This window comes from Sinocyclocheilus grahami, unplaced genomic scaffold, assembly GCF_001515645.1.
Source record: "Sinocyclocheilus grahami isolate Dianchi unplaced genomic scaffold, SAMN03320097.WGS_v1.1 scaffold346.1, whole genome shotgun sequence".
NCBI lineage: Eukaryota > Metazoa > Chordata > Actinopteri > Cypriniformes > Cyprinidae > Sinocyclocheilus > Sinocyclocheilus grahami.
Window position 1 is genome coordinate 1,373,528 of NW_015505525.1, and position 23,064 is coordinate 1,396,591.

At 37.1% G+C, this 23,064-nt stretch overlaps 1 protein-coding gene across 1 annotated transcript in view; it reads left to right on the forward strand.

Moving 5' to 3' along the window:
• The window catches only part of dnah6 (dynein, axonemal, heavy chain 6), an 80,626-nt gene that overhangs the window by 28,148 nt on the left and 29,414 nt on the right, over positions 1-23,064 (forward strand). The window contains exons 32-53 of the mRNA XM_016228934.1: positions 40-595; positions 700-822; positions 973-1,155; positions 2,418-2,561; positions 3,684-3,905; positions 3,987-4,134; positions 4,239-4,396; positions 5,564-5,695; positions 8,769-8,940; positions 9,537-9,683; positions 10,021-10,094; positions 10,327-10,481; positions 10,645-10,876; positions 12,091-12,243; positions 12,396-12,536; positions 15,617-15,859; positions 16,087-16,254; positions 16,482-16,717; positions 18,481-18,742; positions 18,873-18,996; positions 19,971-20,167; positions 20,403-20,606. Of these exons, the coding sequence (XP_016084420.1) occupies positions 40-595; positions 700-822; positions 973-1,155; positions 2,418-2,561; positions 3,684-3,905; positions 3,987-4,134; positions 4,239-4,396; positions 5,564-5,695; positions 8,769-8,940; positions 9,537-9,683; positions 10,021-10,094; positions 10,327-10,481; positions 10,645-10,876; positions 12,091-12,243; positions 12,396-12,536; positions 15,617-15,859; positions 16,087-16,254; positions 16,482-16,717; positions 18,481-18,742; positions 18,873-18,996; positions 19,971-20,167; positions 20,403-20,606 (4,174 nt within the window). The remainder of the gene's footprint in view (positions 1-39; positions 596-699; positions 823-972; positions 1,156-2,417; positions 2,562-3,683; positions 3,906-3,986; positions 4,135-4,238; positions 4,397-5,563; positions 5,696-8,768; positions 8,941-9,536; positions 9,684-10,020; positions 10,095-10,326; positions 10,482-10,644; positions 10,877-12,090; positions 12,244-12,395; positions 12,537-15,616; positions 15,860-16,086; positions 16,255-16,481; positions 16,718-18,480; positions 18,743-18,872; positions 18,997-19,970; positions 20,168-20,402; positions 20,607-23,064) is intronic.

A 23,064-nucleotide genomic window follows, 5' to 3' on the forward strand; every position in this document is an offset into this window, starting at 1 on the left:
TATGTGTGGATCCCTAACTCCTTCTTTTTCTTCCCTAAGTGGCATATTGTCAGACCTCTTCCCTGGCGTCACCATCCCAGAGCATGACTATGGTGTCCTGCAGTCCACCATTCATTCATCCCTGTGCCAACGCTCCCTCCAGCCCCTCCCAAGCATCATAAGCAAGGTCATCCAACTCTACGAGACCATGCTAGTCCGCCATGGGGTAATGCTCGTGGGGCCCACTGGAAGCGGCAAAACCACTGTCTACCTTGTGCTAGCAGACACCTTGGATACCCTGTATCATGCTGGCCTCCAAAATCCCTTCTACCGCCCTGTTAAGACCTATGTGCTCAACCCAAAGTCAGTGAGCATGGGCGAGCTTTACGGGGAGGTGAACCCCCTGACGCTTGAATGGCGGGACGGTCTTATGGCGCTTTGTGTGCGGGCAGCAGTCCAGGACTTCAGTGACGACCACAAATGGGTGATCAGTGACGGCCCGGTGGATGCACTGTGGATCGAGAACATGAACACGGTGCTGGATGATAATAAGATGCTCTGCTTGGCCAACAGTGAAAGGATCAAGCTCACGCCTTCCATACACATGATGTTTGAGGTGAGATGCTCAAATGTGCACCTGTTTGTTGAATTCCACACACACTTTCTGCTTTTAATTAGAGGCTAGTCACGCACACTTACATTCTACGCTTTCTCAATCAGGTTCAGGACCTGGCAGTGGCGTCTCCTGCCACAGTAAGCCGTTGTGGGATGGTGTACATTGACCCAGAGGAGCTTAAGTGGATGCCGTACGTTCAGACGTGGCTCACAGGTTTTGCAGAGAAGGTGAAGCCTTTAAAACTCTCAGAGTTCTTATTAGAAGCATTAGAAGGAGTTTTAGTTTTATAAGCAATATGCATTTTGTTTGTAGAGTGTTTTCTAGTTCGGTTTTTAGGCCTGTAGAACTATCGCCATCTCAGAAATTTTGTTTTTTAGATTACAGAGCCTGTACGTGGATATCTGATGGAGCTGTTTGAACAATATGTGGAGAAAGGCCTGCAGTTTGTATCAAAGCACTGTGTGCAGGCCATTGCACAGGTGGACATCAGTAAAGTCACAACCCTCTGCTGCCTACTGGAGGCATTACTGTTCAGCGATGGAGCCCCTAACCTTAAAATGGTATAATGCATCTCAACTATCACCAAAACCTAACACATGTTAGAAAGCTTCGGCAGGATGTCTGATTTATAATGTTAAAGACATTTTTGAGTTTTAAATCACGTGCATGCACTCTATGTGTGTGAATTGGCGATATACTTGATAATGTCAGATTGCACATCACAACCCTTACCATATTATCGCAGAAGATATAATGTATATCGCACACCCCAGATTCGACGTGAGTGGAAAATGAATCATCCGCGGTTGTGCGCGCACTTGTTTGCACATGAGCAAAGGTGTTTTTAGGATTCTAACTTGCAGACGCCAGACCACTGATTCGTCAAACCTGCTTTCCTGCAGTTAAAATTAAATTGATCAAAAGAGACATAATGTTAAAAAAATATTTCCATTTCAATCAAATGCTGTTCTTTTTAACATTTTATTCATCAAAGAATCCTGAAAATGTGTCTTGGTTTAAAAAAATGTTTTTAACATTGATAATAATTAGAACTATTTTTTGAGCACCAAATCAGCATGCTATCATGATTTCTAAAGAAACATGAGATATTGAAGACTGGAGTAATGGCTGCCTAAAATTCAGCTTGGCCATAGTAGAAATAAATTTTATTTAATATATATTAAAATAGAAAACATTTATTTAAATTGTAATAATGTTTCACAATATTGCAGTTGATATAAATGAATACTGCATTGGTAAACACAATAGACTTTTTAAAAAACATAACAAAAATCATCTCAAATGACCCCCTACTTAAAATATAAATGCTATATATTCACATGTACAAAGACCCATATATACTATGTGGGAAAAAAGGTGTTATATTATAAAGACAAATGTCTTTTGTGATATTAAATGGCTTTTATACTGTTACTGTACTGAGACAAATCAAATTATTAATAATGTTATGTAAATGTTTTTTTTTACCTACTGAAAAAGTAATGTTCAATATATAAACCAATTTAAGTACAGACATACATGCTTTCCTGCTCCATTACTCCATTAAGCATAAGCATATCTCAGGTTTCACTGAGATATAAGGATGCAGAGAGGAGTGAACTTGAGTTGCAAGTTGAGTATCATGAATCAAAACTCTGGACTGGCACAGTTCAGAACATTCAGACCCAAAAACTACTGCACACTCATATCAATGTACAGTAGTTCTGCAGTTGTTAGAAATGGCAGTATGATGGTATCCAACTGTTTGCTTTGTCTGCTTTCTTTTAAATTTGTGTGTGCTTTTTTGTGTATGTATTTGCAGGAGGCCAGTAAGTTGAACAGTATGTTGTGTCAGACGTTTGTGTTCTGCTACCTGTGGGCACTGGGAGGAAATTTGATTGACAGCCACTGGGACACATTCGACACATTCGTCAGGCAGCAGTTTGAGGGCAACGGTGATGCAAAGGTACATTTTATATACGCTGAAATATACCTCAGATCATTTTGATTAAGTATGCTTACATTTATGGATCATTTTTATCAATTAATACACAATAATGGGGACTTTCTCTTTTATTGTCATAATTTATGACAATCATATCAGCTTCATAGCATTTTGTTCAGAAAAAGACACCATTATGTGTTACAAGATTTGGAGGAACAGGTTTGGTTCTTCACAGATCTGCAGACATTGTGTTTTTATAATTTTACATAATCCAAAAGGTAATGATATTTTTTCTTCTCTTGTCCCATTATAATGTTTTCTCAGTGACCATACAGTAGCTAGTCATTCCTGTTTAATAACTGATGTGGAACACTGAAGCCACTACAAACCTCCTCTGGGCTTTGACCCTGAAAAAGAGCACATTAACCTGACTCAGAGGTCATCGTAAATTATATATAGCACCTGACTGGTTCAATTCTTTTTATAAAGACAGCTATGTCTTCTCTGTCTCATGTGTCTGTTACATTTTTAAATGTGACCTTAGGAATATTTAATGAGAAATAGATTGAAGGAAAACAATATGTCCCAGACATTTGAATAAGGATAAAGGGAAGGTGTGGTATTTATTTCAGAAGGTCGGAATGCAGTGGAGAGTGGCATTATTAGTATTCCACAGAGCAAGACAGAATGAGCAAGGGAGGAGGGGAGGAGTGGAGAGCAGAAGAAAAGGAAGTGGTGAATTTGAGATGAACAAGGGTGCTAGAACCTGCTCTTATAATACATTTTCTCCAGAAGAAAAATATCTTTCTTTTCTATTCTCAGAGTCTAGTGGGTTAACAGCATTGCTATTACTGTTGATTATACATAAACAAACCCCCTTATGATTGTTACTCTGAAGGACCCAAGCAATATTCAGAGACCAGAATATCATAGCAATCTTTTGACTTTGGCTACTGCAAAGCAATCAACTAGAAGACCCCTAGATAGATAGATAGATAGATAGATAGATAGATAGATAGATAGATAGATAGGTAGGTTGGTTCTTAAAAATAGTGTACTTTGATTTCATACAAAAGAGCGACTAGGACATTTTGCTAAAAATCTAATTTTGTGTTTTAATAAAACTCTCTCTTTCTATAACAGTTGCCCAGTGGAGGTGATTTATGGAGTGTGTATATGAACTTTGATGCTAAATGTTTAGAGCCATGGGAGAAGATCATTCCCTGCTTCAGTTATAACACTGAGATGCCCTTCTTTGAGATGCTGGTGCCCACCACAGACACGGTGAGGTACGGATACCTGATGGAAAAACTGCTATCTGTCAATCACTCTGTCCTCTTTACGGGCATCACTGGAGTGGGAAAGGTAAGGCGGTGCGTATTTAATGTGATGTAAATTTGTAGTTCATCACTACAAATTGCTTACTAGGCTTATTGTGCATTTTAGTCTGTGGTGGCACGGGCATTGTTGAACAGTGTGCAGGAGAAGGCAGGTTATGTCCCTGTCTACATCAACTTCTCAGCCCAAACTTCATCAGCTAGAACTCAAGAGATCATTGAGTCAAAACTGGAGAAGAAGAGAAAGAATATACTTGGTAAGGGACATTAGATATGATTTGGGTGGTTGTATAAACCGCCATACTGAAAATCATCATCCAACGTACAAAAAAAAAACAATCTGTGTGTTTATGTATTTCAGGTGCTCCTGCTAATAAAAAGATTGTGGTGTTTGTGGATGATCTGAACATGCCAAAACTTGACAGTTATGGCTCTCAGCCCCCTATAGAGCTGCTCAGACAGTTCCAGGACTTCCATGGCTTCTATGACAGAGAAAAGTTCTTCTGGAAGGAGATACACGTAAGCAACAGACACTTACACATAAAAAAATTGAATCATGTGTCATGATTCCTTCAGAGATATTAAAAGATTTATCCTTGTTTCACGTCACTGGCCAGGGTAGGAAATCAAAAACTGTAACTTATTCATGACCGGTATTGTTTATAATAAATAAACAAAAACATGTTTTTGATATAGCTCTCTCTCTCTCTCTCTCTCTCTATATATATATATATATATATGTTTTGATATAGCACTGTATAATTAGGATTTATTATTGAGGGTCAGGGGCGGGGTTTACTGAAAAAGTCATTAATTGAATCATTAAGGAATTGTTAACTAGAACCAGAATTGTTACTTTCCTTAAGATTTCCATTCCTAATCTTGTGCATCTGCTGTGAGACCAGTAGTTTGTGCAGAAACCTCAGGGACCACATTTCAATTTTATCAAGCATTTTGATCATTGAACATTTTCTCACTCTCTGCCTCACTATCTCTCTCTATGGGCATGGAAAATAATGTATGTTGTAATGATTATCATATAATGAGCGGGACTAATGCTTGATGTTTGAAGTAGCTGATCTCATTGTAATGTTGCCTTACCTCGGGAATGACTCTTAATTATGTGTTTTTCAAGTAAACCCTGTGCTTGTTGAACACACACATATACACACGTACAAACAAAGATACAATTGCATAATATAAACAGGGACAATTATGTGATTTGGCAAGGTTACAGAGAAATATGGTGATCTGAGATGTAGTTGACCTCAATACTCATATATCTCAAATATGAGTTATGATAAATAAAAGACAGAAATATGATGAGAAAAGAACCTGCTGAGGATTAAAAGAATGATTTGTGAGTCTCAAATGAGTTTTGCCCTTGGAGAAACTCATCTGGGTTAGTGTAGCTCTTTGGTGGCTGAATATGACTCTGCTTTGACTTTGACACAGCAACATTTCCTGAATGATTTTTCTGTCATTTGAAGAGTAATTGGTCATTAAGTTTTCCAGCTGTCATGAATGGTCTCATTCTAATTTGGGTTTTAATCAATATTACATAAATTTCTTCTAGTAAAGGTTTGATGAGATTAGTGGAAGTGTCAAAAAAGTTAAATGATGTCCCTTGGTTATTTTTTCTTATGCATTTATTCACCTTCTTCTCTTTGCTTCTCCTCCCTAAAGGATATGACCATAGCTGCAGCCTGTGCGCCTCCTGGTGGAGGTCGCAACCCAGTGACCCCTCGTTTTATCCGCCACTTCAGCATGCTGTGCCTCCCAACGCCCTCTGAGCAGAGCCTCAAGCAGATTTTTAAGGTCAGACATATGGTAGCACTCATTTTGAATGAACATTTTACTTTTAAAATTAACATGAAATCACAATTGACCCATTTACTTTCCTAATACATGTTTTCGGTCTTATTGTACTTATTTCACTGGTACATGTTATTCCAAATAAACATGTCGAAATATAATAAATGCTTTGCATCTGAAGCAGCTTTTCTTTTTAGTTAACATTATGATTTCCCCTCCAGCCACCAGGCTATGTAACATCCAGTCATGTCCCTCTGGATAAAATCAAGTCCTGGCCTACATTTTTCTCGTTGAATATCCAGTTTCACTCGTAATTATGTCACATATATGTATGACAGTAAAAGGGTTGCCAAAGCTGTTTCATCATGTTGACTTTAAAGCTGATACATGCTGTGCCTGATGATTCTGGAGACATCAAAGACTGAATCAGCCCATTGGTTTAGAAAATGGCAATGATCTTGAGCCGACTTAAAATGTGTTCCAAAATCTGTTGAGCTGCCTACCTAGACAGTATATTAATGCTGAAAGAATGCTTTACTTGTATTTACGGGTGTTTGAAAAGTAGGCGACATAACAGGCGGATGAGTTGAAAAAAAGTATTGATAAGCATATTAGTATTTCATTCAACACTTAAACTTACTAAAGTGTTGCATTACATCAACAACAAGCTGATGTCAAAGTCTTTTGATATCTGTCTGGACTGGAGCTAAAATTCTTTCAGAAAAGTTGCAGTTTTGAATTCATTGAATTTAATGGAACAGTTCACCCAAAAATTTAAATTAGCTGAACATTTACTCAACATCGGGCCATCAAACAAGTCCTGTCATATTACTTTCTCCAGTAAAAAGTAATCTCATCTGAATCAGAAGAGAAAAATGCACAGATCAAGCACTGCTTACAAGTGGAAACAAATACAAACAGACATGTTGGTCGATTTTGATGTGAGAAGACAAAAGGGAATAGATTTTTTTTTACTGGAGGAAGTGTTATGGAGTATGGACTCATATTTTGGCTAGGGACAACCGTTGAAAGTGAAAAGCCTTAATGATGGGGTTGTTTCTTACAAACACAGCTTTCACTTAACAAGATGTTAATTGATGTACTGGAGTCATACGAATTGCTTGTGAATTATTGTAATATCTTTATCAGATGTTTGAATTCTCTGCAGAGGATTCATTGATGAGCAAGTGATGTAATGCTAAATTTCAGATGAAGAAACAAACTTATCTTTGTTGGCCTAATGGTGAGTAATATTAGCAAATTTTTTTGGGGTGAACTATTGCTTTAAAGCACAGGCACTACAACAATCAAAGCATTACTTTTTTTTTTTTTACACTTTTGCAATCACCTTTAACAATAAATTAAAAACAATTCTGATTTCCTTTAACAATACATGACAGGTTCTGTTCTGTTCCATGATGTTGCATGTCTGTCTAGTTGTTTTTGAATATGTATCATGTGAATAAACCTTAAGAATCCCTTAAGCATCTGAATAGTGTTCGGTAGACATGACCCTTCACTGGTGTAATTGGACTTTCTCATTAAGACATCCCACCGGCTAGTTGAGTTTTAAAATATGCAGTTTTCCACATCTCTAGTAGCTTCCTATATAGAAAGTTAATTGCAGAGTAGCTCATTAGGTTTTGGAACGGAGCTGTCCTGGGTTCTGAAACTACAGCATGAGACCTGTAGCTGTCCATGGTTCTGAACTGACAGACTCAGAGAAGAAACCAACCCAAGCTCATTGGACATACATGCTTGTGGCAATTTTTCTGCAACACCAATATTACATACCTTGCTGCACGTTTCATGGCAGTTTCAAAGTGAAATGTCCAGAGAGTGGCGCTAAACGCGGGTTCAATACGTGACCGTGGCCATGTTTTTATTACGTTGGTACAGTCACATATGCAGTGTTTTTATTATGTTGCTTCTGGTATGTACTGTATTATGATGGTTCAGAAATCAAAAGTCTGGGGAGTGTCGCTAAAAGGTTAATGCTCTATCGTGTTGGAAATACCCCCTACACCAAACCCAACCCTAAACCTACCCCACTGTTTTTGAATGCAAAAATGATATTAAAACAAATTCGCTGATGCAACTGTGCTAGTTTAATTTCCTTTTATACGGATTTGAACTGTTTTGTCAAACTGTAGTTTCACAGAATTCATACTAGAGTGCTTCACCTCACAAGTGCAGTGCCGTATTGTGTGAGCTACTGAACACATCTACTGCATTAGAAAACCCATACATATGAAGCTGTACATGTGACACTAACATTCAAAAGTATCAGTTTTGAAATTTCACAGTATGTTAAAATTGTTAAGTCATAACATAATATTGTGCAAGGAATTGAGCAACAAATTAGGCTTTCTTAATATTAACTCTGGCCCTGTAAATCTTACTTGTGTGAAAAGGAACAAAAGTTGTCAGAGTTGTGCTGCCTCTAGTGTTCATTTCAACTTGAAACTGCAGTGATTCATCCAGATAGGTACGTTTCTTGAGTTTTGCATATTTCCAATGAGCCTGAGCAGGCAAATACTGGTCAATGCTCGAACTGTCCATTGTGGCAAAAGTCTTCAGACATTTCACGCTTAGAAATATTACTGTCCCTAGTTATGTCCCTAGATCCTAACAAGATCATCAGGATCGAGTCAGTTAGAAATACCTAGGGTTCACACAAAACAAGAGGAGTCCGCTTTTAGTTATGCCACCTGCAGTTGGAATCAGCTTCCAGAAGAGATCAGATGTGCTAAAACATTTGTCACATTTAAATGCAGACTCAAAACTCATCTGTTTAGCGGTGCATTTATTGAATGAGCACTGTGCAACGTCCAAACTGATTGCACTACATTTTATGTATAATCATTTTCTATTCTTAACTGTTTTAAATTCCTTTTAATCTTAAATCAATTTTTAAATCATTTTCAAAGTTTTTTAATTCTTTTCTTTTATGTAAAGCACTTTGAATTACCATTGTGTATGAAATGTGCTATATAAATAAACTTGCCTTGCCTTGCCTTGCCTAGTTCTACATGTGCTGTGCACACTGACTATTCTTGTATGTGCATGTTTGCAGGCAATTTTGGGTGGATTCCTCACTGAGTTTCCCACAGCGGTGAAGCAGGCATCTGACAGCATTGTGGATGCTGCTGTTGAGATCTACCATCGTATGAGTGTAGACCTGCTGCCTACACCAGCCAAATCCCACTACGTTTTTAACCTTAGAGACCTCTCTAAATGTGTCCAGGGTAAGAAACACACAAATGAACAAAGACAAATGTACCTACAGGGGCATTTAAGGCAGGAGGACAATCGCAAAGAATTTACAAAGACTGTCATTTATATATTGTACTCAAATAATTTAAAACCTGGCCAAAATCACAATTCATCCAAAACAATACAACTTTTAACAATTTTACCCAGGGTCTTTAGCATCTGTTGCTTAAATCCACCAAAGGCTTGTAAAGGGCTTCTTTTATTTTGGAGCTCTTAAATGAGCAATAAAAATGCTTTCTCTTAATTTGAATAGGCATTTTGTGAGTTGTTAAAATGTTCTTTTATGGTTTAGGACTCGCCCAGGGGCTGAACTATATACTCTCAATAGGTATACTGTCAATGTAAACTAAAACCAACCTGTACAGCCCCCATCTGATTATGTTTTTTTTTAACCAAAGGTCACAGACAAGTTCATCTGTTACTGTTCATTGATCTGTAGAGTCAGAATTGATTTTTTACTAGTAGGCATTCTTGCTATGAAATGAAAGACATAATGAAGAATCTGTTTGAATGTTAAAGAAAATCATAATCATTCTCTGCTTCTGCATGTGTGTGTGTTTCTGTGCAGGTATGTTGCAGTGTGAGCCAACTACAGTGAGAGATCAAACCCAGATCTTCCGTTTGTTCTGTCACGAGTGTCAGCGTGTGTTCCACGATCGACTCATCAACAACGAAGACAAGACCTACTTCCATACCATGATCTCAGAGATGGCCAGTAAGCATCTGACCCTTGAATCCTTTTCACTGTTAATCTTCAGAAGCTTATAGTCCAGACATCGTAATAGATAAAATAATTGAATATTATAATACATTATATTTTGAAATGTATTTACTGACCAAAAAAGTCAATAAGCAGGTTTATTATTATTATTATTATTTTATGAAATTAAACTTTTTAGATAGAGGAAAGTGGGTCAGATTAAAGCAATATTATAATTCTCCTTGTTTTGCAGTGTCACTTGTCAGAGTGATCTATTTATTTTTGTTTTGCCCCCAATCTGTCATCCTTTTGCTACAGTAAATATTAATGTCCTGAACTGCTTGTCCAACAGGTAAATATTTCAGCATAAACATAGAGCCGATGTTCTTTGTGAATCAGCCCATCATTTTTGGAGATTTCATCAAGGTAAAAGTATTTTGGGGATTGTCGTGATCTTTTTGCATCTGACAGTCTGTCACTGTTTTGTATTTTCTTTCTGTGTGTTTACATTTAACTGTTTAATACAGTAGTATATTTACTCGTATAAAGATAGTTAGCTAGAACAGTCGTTCGTCTTTTTGATTATGGTCCTTTTTCATTTAATGACAGTGCTTAATTAATATTTTTAAAATTAAATTATTGAATTAACGCTGTTCAGGTTGGAGCAGACAAGGCTGACCGTGTCTATGAGGATCTAACAGACATGGAAAAGATTCGCCAGGTACTACAGGACTACCTGGATGACTACAACACGACCTTTGCCAAGGAAACCAAGCTTGTGTTCTTCCAAGATGCCATTGAACACGTGTCTAGGTAAGCAAGTAGCTTGCCTTTTCATCTGGTGATCACAAAACCAGGTGTTCAGATGACCTCACCATTCAGGCTGGGCATCTAGATTGGTTTACTAATGGAATGTTTTGTTCATTCACCCAATTGACCTTCTTTTCTTACCATTCATCTCTTCCCCTGTCAACAGAATCGCCCGCATGATTCGCCAAGAACGTGGAAATGCCCTGTTAGTTGGTGTGGGCGGCACAGGAAAGCAATCTCTAACACGTTTGGCTGCTCACATGTGTGGTTACCGCTGCTTTCAGATTGAGTTGAGCCGTGGTTATAATTATGACAGCTTCCACGAAGACCTGCGTAAACTTTACAAAATGGCAGGTGTGGAAGGCCAGGACATGGTGTTTCTCTTTACAGACACTCAGGTACAACCAAAAAGAAATTTGCTGATAAATTAGCTGTTTTTATTTTAATGTTAGGTAAAGTTTTAGTGATTTTGTTGTGTGTTTAAGTTTGTAAAATGGAATGTTTGCCCTAGCGTAACCCAAAACCACACCTCTCCGAAACTCTGAAAAATGATTTATTGATTTGTGGATATGAATCTGGATGCAGAGAGGTTTTCTCTGAGCTGTAGAGTAGACAGTAGGTCATCTCTGTTATGACTCCGGGCCCTCTGCCAGTGCTGTAATACTGTCTCATGAAAGCAGAGACTTCTACTGCTTTGAGATTCAGCATACAGGCTCTGCAGCAGTAATGACCCCCTAAATAATTTAATGAACAGTTCCTAATGAGACAGACACAAGCTGGTGCTATAGACAAGAGATATACGTTGTGAGGTTTGTGTTTGTGTGCCCATCTGTAGGGCTAATTACTAATGAGAATCTGAGTGTTTGATTGAATAGGCTGTTTTAAATGTCATTTATTATTGTGTTTTCATGGACAGAAGGGAATAAATACTCTTCAGTGTTTTTGATAGATAGTATTTTTTCCTTCTGTTGGCTAGTGAATCACACTTAAAATATGAATGTAGGGAGGCAGAGAGAGTTCGTAAACATAACTGTACAAAAGTGTATGTAACGGAGGCCAGTTAAATCTCACTCCCCTGATCTCAAGAGGTGCGCTAGCGTCTGATGCAAGAGGCTGCTGTCATTGGCGCCCTTGTTAGTGTGCCTGCCTCCCATGCCGGTTCAAATCCTGCTCTGAGATAGCATGGCGAGTAGACTGGTGCCGTGACCCGGACGGGAATGAGGTTTAGGCTGATGATACACGGGGCAACTTTTTGGGCAATGTTGCCATCAACAGGCAACCAAGTGAGACACAGGGCCCACGACGGAGCTAAAGTATCGAAATAGAAATTTGTTACCCATTCTCAAATTGAGAGTTGCCTAGCAAAAATGCTCAAAAAGTTGCCCTGTGGTATCATCAGCCTTAGGCTAAAGATTGTAATGGAGGTCAGTTAGTAAGAGCTGTATGGGTAAACCTCACTCCCCTGATCTAAAGAGGTGTGCTAGGGACTGACGCAGGTGGCAACAAGCATTAAGGTGCAATACCACCACCTTTCAACCAGTTGTAGTATTAACATGATATTAATAACATGATGTTGTTTAACCATGCGATTTGTTTTTCTCATCTGTTTTAGATTGTGGTGGAAGAGTTCCTGGAGGATATTAATAACATGCTGAACTCGGGTGAAGTACCAAACCTCTTTGAGAAGGATGAACTGAAACAGGTGCTGGCTGCCATTAGCCCCAAGGCTAAAGAGGCCGGCATCTCTGAGGGAAATAGGGATGAGGTACATGATACAACTAACAACCATCCAATCTTGCAACATGGCCATAACCAACAGATCTAACCAAGTGCAGAATGTCACTATATATTCTCAGCTGCTCTGCAATTCTGTTTAGATGTCAGTTGTCTTATCTCTGTTTGTCTTTGTGTCTTCAGGTCTTCCAGTTCTTTATCTCTCGTGTGCGTGAGAAGCTGCACATAGTGCTGTGTATGAGCCCTGTGGGCGACTCCTTCCGCTCACGCTGCCGCATGTTCCCATCGCTAGTTAACTGCTGTACCATTGACTGGTTTGTACAGGTCAGAATACACCTCCTCTCTTTTAACACTCGTTTTCAAACCAAAATCACTGAGCAGTTAATTCATTAAACACGTTTCCACTAAACTGCTGCGCATGTAAACCCCTGCCTGTACTACCCGCAACCAAACTTAACCATGCAGTGTTTCACTATGCACATTTAAATGAAGTCATTGTTATTCTTTTTAGCGCCGCACACATTTCCTCTCTATGAAATCATTTTCATAGAGAGGAAATGTGTGCAATAAAAAGAATAACAATGACTTAATTTAAATATGCACAGGCAAAGGCTTATTACAGATGTGCCTTATTCATAAAAATCAGTGTTATTTACAGAAAGCAGGTGGTAGGCAGAGTTTTAATCGGCCTGCAAGATGGGCAATTGTGTCATGCACATAGCGTTCGGCAGTAATATTTGGGCTTGTTTGCTTAACTTGTTTAGTAAATTGGTTGCTAAAACAACAGACAGCGAATGCTAACTAAACTGTCAGTAGGCACAATTAATTCTTAGTGAGTTCCCCTTAAAGTAACATGAAAGAAAGTAGAAATTCAATGAAACCTGAAGGCATCCTGAAATACCCACGGACACCTGAAGTGGTGTATATTGTACATTCACTACTGGGGGATTTTAAAGTATCCAATGCTCTTAATGATCATCAGGATATTTATTTGATCAAAAATACAGTAAAAGCAGTGATATTGTGAAATATTATTAAAATCCAAAATTTGAAATTAAAGCGGTCTTTTTTTTTGTATTTTAGTATATTTTAAATAGTAATTTATTCCTTTCAGTGCAAAGCTGAATTTTTTTGCATCATTACTCCAGTCTTCAGAGTCACGTGATGAGAAACCATTTTAATATGCTGATTTGATGCGCATGAACATTTCTTATTATTATCAATATTGAAAGCAGTTATTCTGCTTTATTATTTTGTGGAAACAATGATACTTTTTTCAGGATTCTTTGATGTATGAAATTTCAAAAGAGCAGCATCTACTGTACAAACAATTAAAAATAAATCTCTATATATCTCTTTCACTATTTCTATTAAACAGCTATGAAATTAGACCAAACCAGACAATTGTGTGTTGCAGGATGAAAATATATATATATATAAAAAATGTGGCCTGTCTAGTTTTGGTCTACATCAGGAATTTGAGCACATCTATTCTCCATGGCCAATCTGTCCAGTAATGGCATGGAACATTGATAAGGGAAATTGCTACCCCAGTCCCTAATATAAATATTAAAGAGTCCCTTATGCAAGGACAGGCAGCAGTATACCAAGATGATAAGGAGCAACTCTCATTTTTGCTCATGTATATACTTTAAAAAGGCTACTTATGCATTCCACCCTTACTCACCCCTACAAGTCCATTGCTTCAGTTCTCTGTTTTCACAGTAATCATGGTTGGGAACAGGGCTCTTATCAGTAGCTGATTTGCTCATGTCTAAAGGCATAACAATGTGATTTTTGACTGGTGTTGGTTTAGGCCCTGAGAGAGAGAAATGGAGCGGAAGATGGGAAATAAGTAAATGAAACAGCCAAAGAATGTTTTAAGTAAAAATATGCATACTTCTATCTCAAGCTAAATTAATAAAATCTGTTATATAACATTTCTGTTCCTTGAATCTGAGTAAGAGACATTCCAAGAGTGCTGATATAGAGTAAATCCGTATAAATTTTCTGCTAGAATATTGAATAGAAACTCCAGAAGATGTAAATGGTCACTTTCTATTCATTATGCCATTTAAAATGAAAGTGGTATAATGTAAAAAATGTGTTGGGGTGATGGCGGAATCAAAATTCAGACGTAAATAAAATATAATTTAACATAATAATAATAACCAATACATATTTTCAACAAATTTGTCAGCAATTTTTGCATTTAAAATAAATATTTAAAAATATATAAAAAAAACTTTGGTGTAGACACAATTTTTAGTTACATTTTCACATTCTTTGTAATTCAATTTCACATTTATTTCGCAACACATTGTATTATACGGTGACGCATTGCTGCCGCACACATATTATTTTTTCCACAGCAATGGGTTACCGTAGTATTAAACCTGAAATTTTGAAGTAGAAAGAATGAAATTGTATTTTCTTGTCAAATTTACTCCAATAATCTTTGTTGTATTTACAACCTTTATTATACAGTGGACTGGCTATATGGACATGCAACATATATATATACCTCTTATACATATTTATAAAAATACACTAGTCACATAAAATAATATTTTTATATATAGAATACATTTATAATTAAATAGAATTAATTTTAGAACACTTAATATCAGTTTTTTTTAGTGCTTTTCATCAGATATTGTGGACACAAATGGTACTTTTTTATAAAATGACTATAAAAAAGAGGAGGCTTCAGGGGGCTTCAAGTCTTTGTACACATACAGACACTGTGCGCCTATCATTCAATCTCTCTTTACCGCCATTCTTTTGTTTAATTCTCTTATCTAATGAGACGCATGTTCACTGACCTCTGTGAGCTGTTTGGTTGAAAGGGGTGTTCTGCTAATTACTATAAAGTGTGTGGTTTGTTTGCATGTAGAGTGTTGATTTTATTTGTTGTGTTGTCCGTTGTAGTGTTGTGTTTGTGGGTGTGATGAATGGCTCTGTGCTGGCCAACTGCAGCTGGTCATTAATGTTAAGCAGCAAGCCCATATGTCTGTTCACCCTGCTTTTATTTGCTTATTTGTTTCCATCAGTGTATGTTTGTTTACTTGTATACACACACACAAACACACTCACCCCACATATTTCAAGGTGACCGCTATGGTTCTTGCAGAATAAAATGAAAGAATAGTCTATTATAATGTCTTCAGTGCAATCTGCATGCTATTTTTGTACTTGTGGAAGCCAATACATTACATAAATAAATCAGAAAAAGGAAATTAACATTTAAAGGAATAGTGCACCCAAAAATGACACATGATCTTTTAAAAGATCTTTTCAAATACAATTCAGTAAACAACTTGTGCTCACTCTGTGATGCATTCACAAATTTGATACATGGCAGTCAGGGAAATTTTCTCTTTCTTTCCATGTTTATTTTTCAGTGGCCCCGTGAAGCACTGCTTTCTGTGTCCCAGACCTTCTTCCAGAATGTGGAGTTTGGCAGTGAGGAGATGAAGCAGTGTTTTTCAGAGATGTGTGTGGAGATTCATGTTAGTGTGACTGACATGGCGGAACGTTTTTACTCCGAACTACGCAGACACTATTACACAACGCCTACCTCTTATTTAGAGCTCATTAACCTGTACCTGAGCATGCTGGGAGAAAAGAGACAGCAGCTGCAGGCGGTGAGGAGACTGGGCTATGGTTGATACATAGATGCATAAATTATTGATGTTATACGATTACTTAAGATTGTGGACTCACTGGAATTACTAAAGAAAAAAAGTTGCTACCTTTTTTAAATTTTAAAGTAAGCGATGTGTCAACTGGATGATATATTAGAGTAAAGGATCCATCAGAGCTAGAAATGTGTGACGTGTGTGTGAAATATAATGTGTGTTTGTCTGCACAGGCTCGAGATCGTGTGAAAAATGGTCTTACTAAACTGCTGGAGACAAATGAACTAGTTGATAAGATGAAGCAAGACCTCTCTGCTCTGGAGCCTGTGCTTAAACAAAAATCAATTGATGTCAATGCTCTCATGGAGAAACTCGCTGTGGATCAAGAGAATGCAGACCAGGTATGTGTATTACTAATAATTCAACAATTCCCCATCACAAGAACTCCTAATTTTATACGTCCATTTTTTTCTCCTAAGGTCCACTTGTAATGCTATGTCTACTGTATGTTGGAAGTCCCAAAACACATTCAAATGTTTTGATTTTTCATGGTATGAACTCAATAATGCTTTGCAGAAGTACATCTTCTAACATTAACAGTTGCTCTTATGGACCTCTCTACCTGTAGGTGCGTAGGGTTGTAAAAGAGGATGAAGCTTTAGCTAAGGTAAAGGCAGAAGAGACTCAAGCCATTGCGGATGATGCTCAGCGGGATTTGGATGAGGCGCTGCCTGCACTCGACAGTGCCAACAAGGCCCTGAATGCCCTGGATAAAGCTGACATATCAGAAATCCGTGTCTTCACCAAACCACCAGACCTCGTCATGACTGTGATGGAGGCGGTGTGCATCCTGCTCAACAACAAGTTAGTTCCATCTTTATATTATATTATATTGTATTATGTAGAGTGCTGCAGGAGTCCTAAAACCTGGAATTTTTGCATTTTTGCACTTCTGGTTCCATCGTCTGGTTTCAGAATGAATATTCTGTCTCCATTTATACTCACCCCCCACTTATTCCAAACCTGTATGAGTTTCTTTCTTCTGTTGAACACAAAAGAAGATATTCTGAAAAATGTTGGGATCCGAACAGTTGATGAGCACCATTGACTTCTATAGTAGGGAAAAAAAATGGGGCGGGGTTTGAGTAAATGGTGACAGAATTTTCATTCTGAAAGTGAACTACTCCTTTAAGTATAAATTACTGTTTTTTTTGTGACATTTACAAACTGTTTCTTGTCTTTCTTTTAAAGTGTAGGCACTGATATGATTTTAATGCAGGTTCATGAAATTCTGGTATTAAATATTTTTAGGTATCCAATCTAGCTGCAGAAAAACATGTTCTCACACAAACCCCCTCCAGCTCTGAGACCCTCCACAGTGTGACTCAGTATGTGCTGGCCATATTAACATCAGATTGTCTGACTGTGGAGCATCTGTGCTCTTTTCACTCAGTCATCAATCTCATCCTACTCCTTCATCTCCTTACTTTCAACATCATTATCATCATCTACCACAGAGCTACTCATTATTAACTTTATAAGACAGCAATTTAATGGGTGTTTAAAATGCCATAACACAGACTGAACAATCTGTGTTTCTGTTTCTCCACCTCCCTCTCTCTCTGCAGTTCTTTTATCCTTCTAATTGTTCAATTTGCTCATGCTATTAAACCTGTGCTGTATCTAAGTGGCAGATTAGTGGAGTTTAAACTCAACAAGAAATCAAAATTGACCCCATTTACTTTCTTAATACATGTTCTTGGTCTTACTGTGAATAATTCATCCATATTTTACCCTCCAGCCACTTATCATATAGTCCACTTTCATGATCCAATTAATTTCCAATGGATAAAATCAGACCTTTTTGTATTGAATATCCAGTTTCATTGGGACATACAGTATTTAACATTACGGAAGTGAACATGTTGTATTGACTTTAACACACTGACTTGTAATATTACTCATTAATATTACAGTGTGCTGTTTAAAATGAGAGATTTTAATTGCTCTATATTAACATTTGAAAATATTGACTCCAGTATAAAATTAGACACCTTCTCTATATTGCCTGGTTTTCAGGTGTTAAATATTTATGAATTAATTTCATGTGATATGTTTTGGTGTGACTGGAAATCACATGCGTTAAATCCTCTGTTATTGTAATCGCCTTTGTTTTATATTTCCAGCTGCGTACTCATCCAGCTGGTGTTAAATCTAATATTGTAATTAAGGGGTTGGTGGAGAGGATGTGGAGGTGTTGTAATATATTGAACATTCAGATATTACCAACCATAATGATTTGCCAAAAGAAAAGAACAATATACACTTTAAAGTAACTCAGACGAGCCTTGTAGGATTTTAAAACTAAAAAGACTTCACTGTACATTCTTTTTTCATTAAACTGGACGTTCATCATTTTATTCAGTTATTACAAATGAGGCAGTTGGCTGAATTGCACTTTCTGAAAAATATTTGGTAACATAGAGACCATTTCCAAGTCGTCTAATTCTATATTTCATAGTGACAAACTGGCTATTCATGCTTTGAGCTAAAGAAACCTATTGTTTTATTTTCTACAGTAGTTGTAGACTTCACTTCCTATCATTCCATTGTTTACACCCAACTAGGACAGACTGGGCCAGTGCAAAGCAGCTCCTGGGTGATGGAAACTTCCTGAAAAAGCTAATGGACTATGACAAGGACAATATCAAACCTCAGATTCTTCAGAAGCTGCATAAATACATTACTAATCCAGACTTTGTGCCTGAGAAAGTGGAAAAAGTGTCCAAGTCCTGCAAGTCCATGTGTATGTGGGTAAGAGCCATGGACCTGTACTCAAGAGTTCTGAAAGAGGTTGGGCCCAAACGTGAGAAACTGGCTGCTGCTCAGGTGAGTCTAGTTATTTTTTTTATTTTTTTTATGTTGATACATAGATAATTTCTATTGCATTATGAATGTGTAACGTATACGTATGTGCGTATTGTTTGCTGTTATTATTAATTTGTTTTGTTTTTATCAGGCCGAGTTAGATGCAACAATGTCCACCTTGAAAGAAAAGCAGAAAAAACTACAGGAGGTGGAGAACCAAATCAAAGCTTTACAGGAGCAATTTGAGTCCAGTGTGGCTGAGAAAGAGATGCTGGGTGAGAGAAAAATAGAGAGATGAAGAGACAGATAGCTTCCACGACTGCATAATTATTGAATTTATTGAAATGTATCACTGAGTGTTCTTAATGATAATAATGCAATAACAAAAAGCAAGAAATTGTGTTGGGGCCAAATAAAGGGATTAAAAAAAAAAGGATAATGGAATTGAGTAGAGGATTGAAGAATGGTTATTCTTGGATTACTGTGCAAAGTCAAGTGAATTAAATGTACAATTATAACAAATAGTGCTGCAGGGAATTATGTATCTTTACATGCTAAAACTCATCTACTCGCTAGTTTGCTTTTACTGCCTCATTATGTGTATAATCACACTCTTTTGGTCTATTCTAACTTTCTAACATTCAGGGAAAATATTTAAGAGTTGTTAGAAACTTAGAGTGATAGTGATGTCATGCAACCATGGTGTAGTTCGTTTACAGCCTTCATTCAGCTTTTTTATTTATGCCAACTGTATATAGACTTCAAAATTCAGCTGTGATCATTTGTGAAGATTATCATGATAAACACAACATAATGAATCATAAACATAGTGGTCGCAGAGGGTTGGATTATTCTGCAATAATCCAATGGAAGGCCAATGTAAAAAAAATCATATTGGGTGTTTTTTAAGAAAACTGGTGTGGCCTACAAAAATACATTATCACTGCAGTGTTCTATATATGGTGTAGGTTCAGTAATTGTGGGATTTTGTGTGTATGAGTGAAGTGTTCATGTTGTTTTTATTAGGGATGTACAAAAGTACATATTTCTATGTCAACTAGTCAGGTTGTCGAAATGACTAGTTGACTAATCTTATGAAAGCCTGGACCAGTTTAGATGGGATTTTTAAGGGACTGTTGACATAAAATGGACGTTTTTTAAAATCATAGTGAACTGTTTTTAAGGTGCCACACAGTATGCCTATATGAATCTGTGTGTATGTTTATCTGTGTTTGTGTGTGGGTTGTAGATAAAACCAGGGTTCTGACCGAAGTACGTCTGGGTCGGTCGGGGAAGTTAACATCTGCTCTGGGAGACGAGCAGGTGCGATGGCAGGAAAGCATTACTTTTTTTGAACAGGAGATCCACAACGTCATTGGAAATGTGTTCATCGCTGCTGCATGTGTGGCTTATTACGGAGCGTTCACCTCCCAATACAGACAACTGGTAGTGTATTAGATCCCAAGCTTTTCTCACTCCACAACATGCCTTAATTATAAAATGCCAGTGAGTATATTACATATCTGGCAAGTCTTTAAAGTCAAGCCTGTCTTATCCTCTTAATCATGACCTATGTCAAATGCCCACCTTACCAAACTATGACACATCAAAACAGAGTTCCCCTTTAGCTTACTGAATACTATGTGCATGTGATTAATGAGCATTTTTTTGTGTCATGTAGCTTATAAATCACTGGATCACAAGCTGTCAAAACTTGGGAATCCCAATCAGTGACAACTTCAGTCTTATCAGCATTCTAGGAGATCCCTACGAGATCCGACAGTGGAATGCTGAAGGGTTACCGCGGGATAATGTTTCCACAGAGAACGGAATCCTTGTGATGCGGGGACGCCGCTGGCCACTCATGATTGACCCTCAAGATCAGGTGACCTCTAACATTCCCAAACCTTCCATTAATGCTGTGTTCCAGTGCCTTAGCAAGGCAAGTCACAATAACAATTTTTAATTTAATAATGAAATTTATAGTTCTTTAAATAGCACTAAACAAGATAGTTTCCAGCTCCAGTGCCTCACATAACCATTAAAAGTAATGAATCTCTTCATGAAAGGGTTAAGATGGATCAGTTCATTTAAAAGCAGCTTATTTTCAGGTTGAAAGGAAGCTAATAGGTTTTTTTCTGGCTGGCAAAGCAGCTGCCACACACTGTTTCAAGACGATCATTATAGTTTACCACATGCGAACTTGATAGTGGCATCAACATTTATGATAGCCTTATCATAAATGAGTTGATTTCATTTAACTCGGAGTAGGTTGGATAAATGAAGTATTTTAACATTGGAAATTTACACTACTGTTTAAAATTCTGGAGTCAATAAGATTGTTTACAGTGCTTTTGAAAGAATACTCTTATGTTCACCAAGGCTGCTTTTATTTGAAAATGCAGTATTTTAATATATATTTAAAATGATTTATTTTTGTGATGGCAAAGCTGACTCCAGTCCTAAGTGTCACATAATCCCTTAGACATCCTTCGAATATGCTGATTTGGTGCTCAAGTAACATTTGTAATTATCATAGATTTCTTTAATAGAAAGGTCAAAAACACAGCATTTATTTCAAATAGAAACCTTTTGTATCATTGTAAATGTTTTTACTGTCATCAGAAATAAAGTATTAATTTCTTTGAAAAAAAAAAAAACTTAGCGATCCCAAATTTTGGAATGGTAATGTATGTTTACATTACAAATGGAAGTAACATGGAGCTACCTCAATAGATCTATTCTCTATGGATTCCTGTTTTGCATTTCATATAGCCTGTGTCATCAGGACATAAATGAGTGTGTCAGGTGAAGGGCATCTTTAATAGCAGAGTGTTGTTCAGTTGGTTAGAGATGGTGTCACAATGGTTCGAAGAACTGCCTTCACAACCCAAATAGGAAAACAACCAGCTTCCCTGCATTACCATTCAGATATCTTTCTCCCATTCCAACCTCTCTATTTTCATTACTGTCCTCCGGTTTCAGCACATTTTCCCGTCGTTCTCCTTTTTTCTTCTGCTCTTTCTTGTCATTTGTGTTTTAGTCTCTCTCCATCTGGCTGTCTCTCTTGGGAGACTTCTGTGTTCTGGAGAGACTGAAACAGACATTCAAACATCAGTCACACATTTACATACACACAAAAACCATGACACAAACTCTCTACACTCAACTCATCTCCACTCTGTATAGTGGCATTGATGTCATAATGCTTAGATGCATGTCTCACACACACACACACACTCACACACACACACACATTTCTATTTAGTACAATACTTAATTTCAGCAGAATCTGAACCCAGATTCTTTACAAAGGGACATCTGTCACATCCTTTTCATCTGATAAAGATGTTTCTCTTTATCTGTCTTTCTCTCCATGTCTCTCTGTCACACATACATGCACAAATATACTCATGCACTCAAGTCGTAGTATGAGAATAAAGTCAAAAAACAAAGTCATAGCAATTCAAGATTAAAGTCATTATATTTTGAGAATAAAGTGGTAGCAAGGCCAGTATATTGTGTGAATAACGTTAATGTTCAATATATTTAATTAAAAACAGCAATAAAACGTTCTAAAGGTTGAAGTGTTCTCCTCAACTTAAGTTATATTGTTGTCTTTTATGAGGTCAATAATAAGTTAAGTGACTATTCACAAGATGTTTCATTCACAGTATAATAAATGATTGGAAATATAATTTCACGTCATTAAATCCATTCATTATTTGCAGCGCGCCAGCCACCCAGTAATCGCAATAAGCTTTGTGTGTTGTTGCTTTTAAAATAACACAGCTCAGCTTTCAAATTCTGTCAGTTTTATCACGAAATACAAATTATAAATGTGTTTTTCCTCTTTATTACAAGTTATAGAATGATATAAACGTGAAGGAACATCAGAAGGCATAAAACACTGTATAATTTAATGAAACTAATGTGTCATTGTAATTGAAAAGATGATTGATTCACATGCTGTTTAAACTGAGGTGAATATAGCGATCTGTCACGCCACATTTAAGAGCGGGAAAAACACATCATTGTAAGACATATTGTTTGTATTTCACTATTAAACTGACAGAATTTGAAAGCTGAGACTGTGTTTTATATTAAAAGTACCAAAAGCACAAAGCTTATTACAATTATTGGGTGGGTGGCACACAACAAATTGGCTAATGAATGTATTCAAATACGTGAAATATTATTTCCAAGCATACTGTCCTTGCGAGTATATGACACATGGGATGATTTCTGCTAATAGTCCCACATATATTAAAATCAGTTGTCAGGCCACCAGAATTTCTCCCGGTGCCCCCAATTTGCATGTGCAATATAGGCTATTCTCTCAA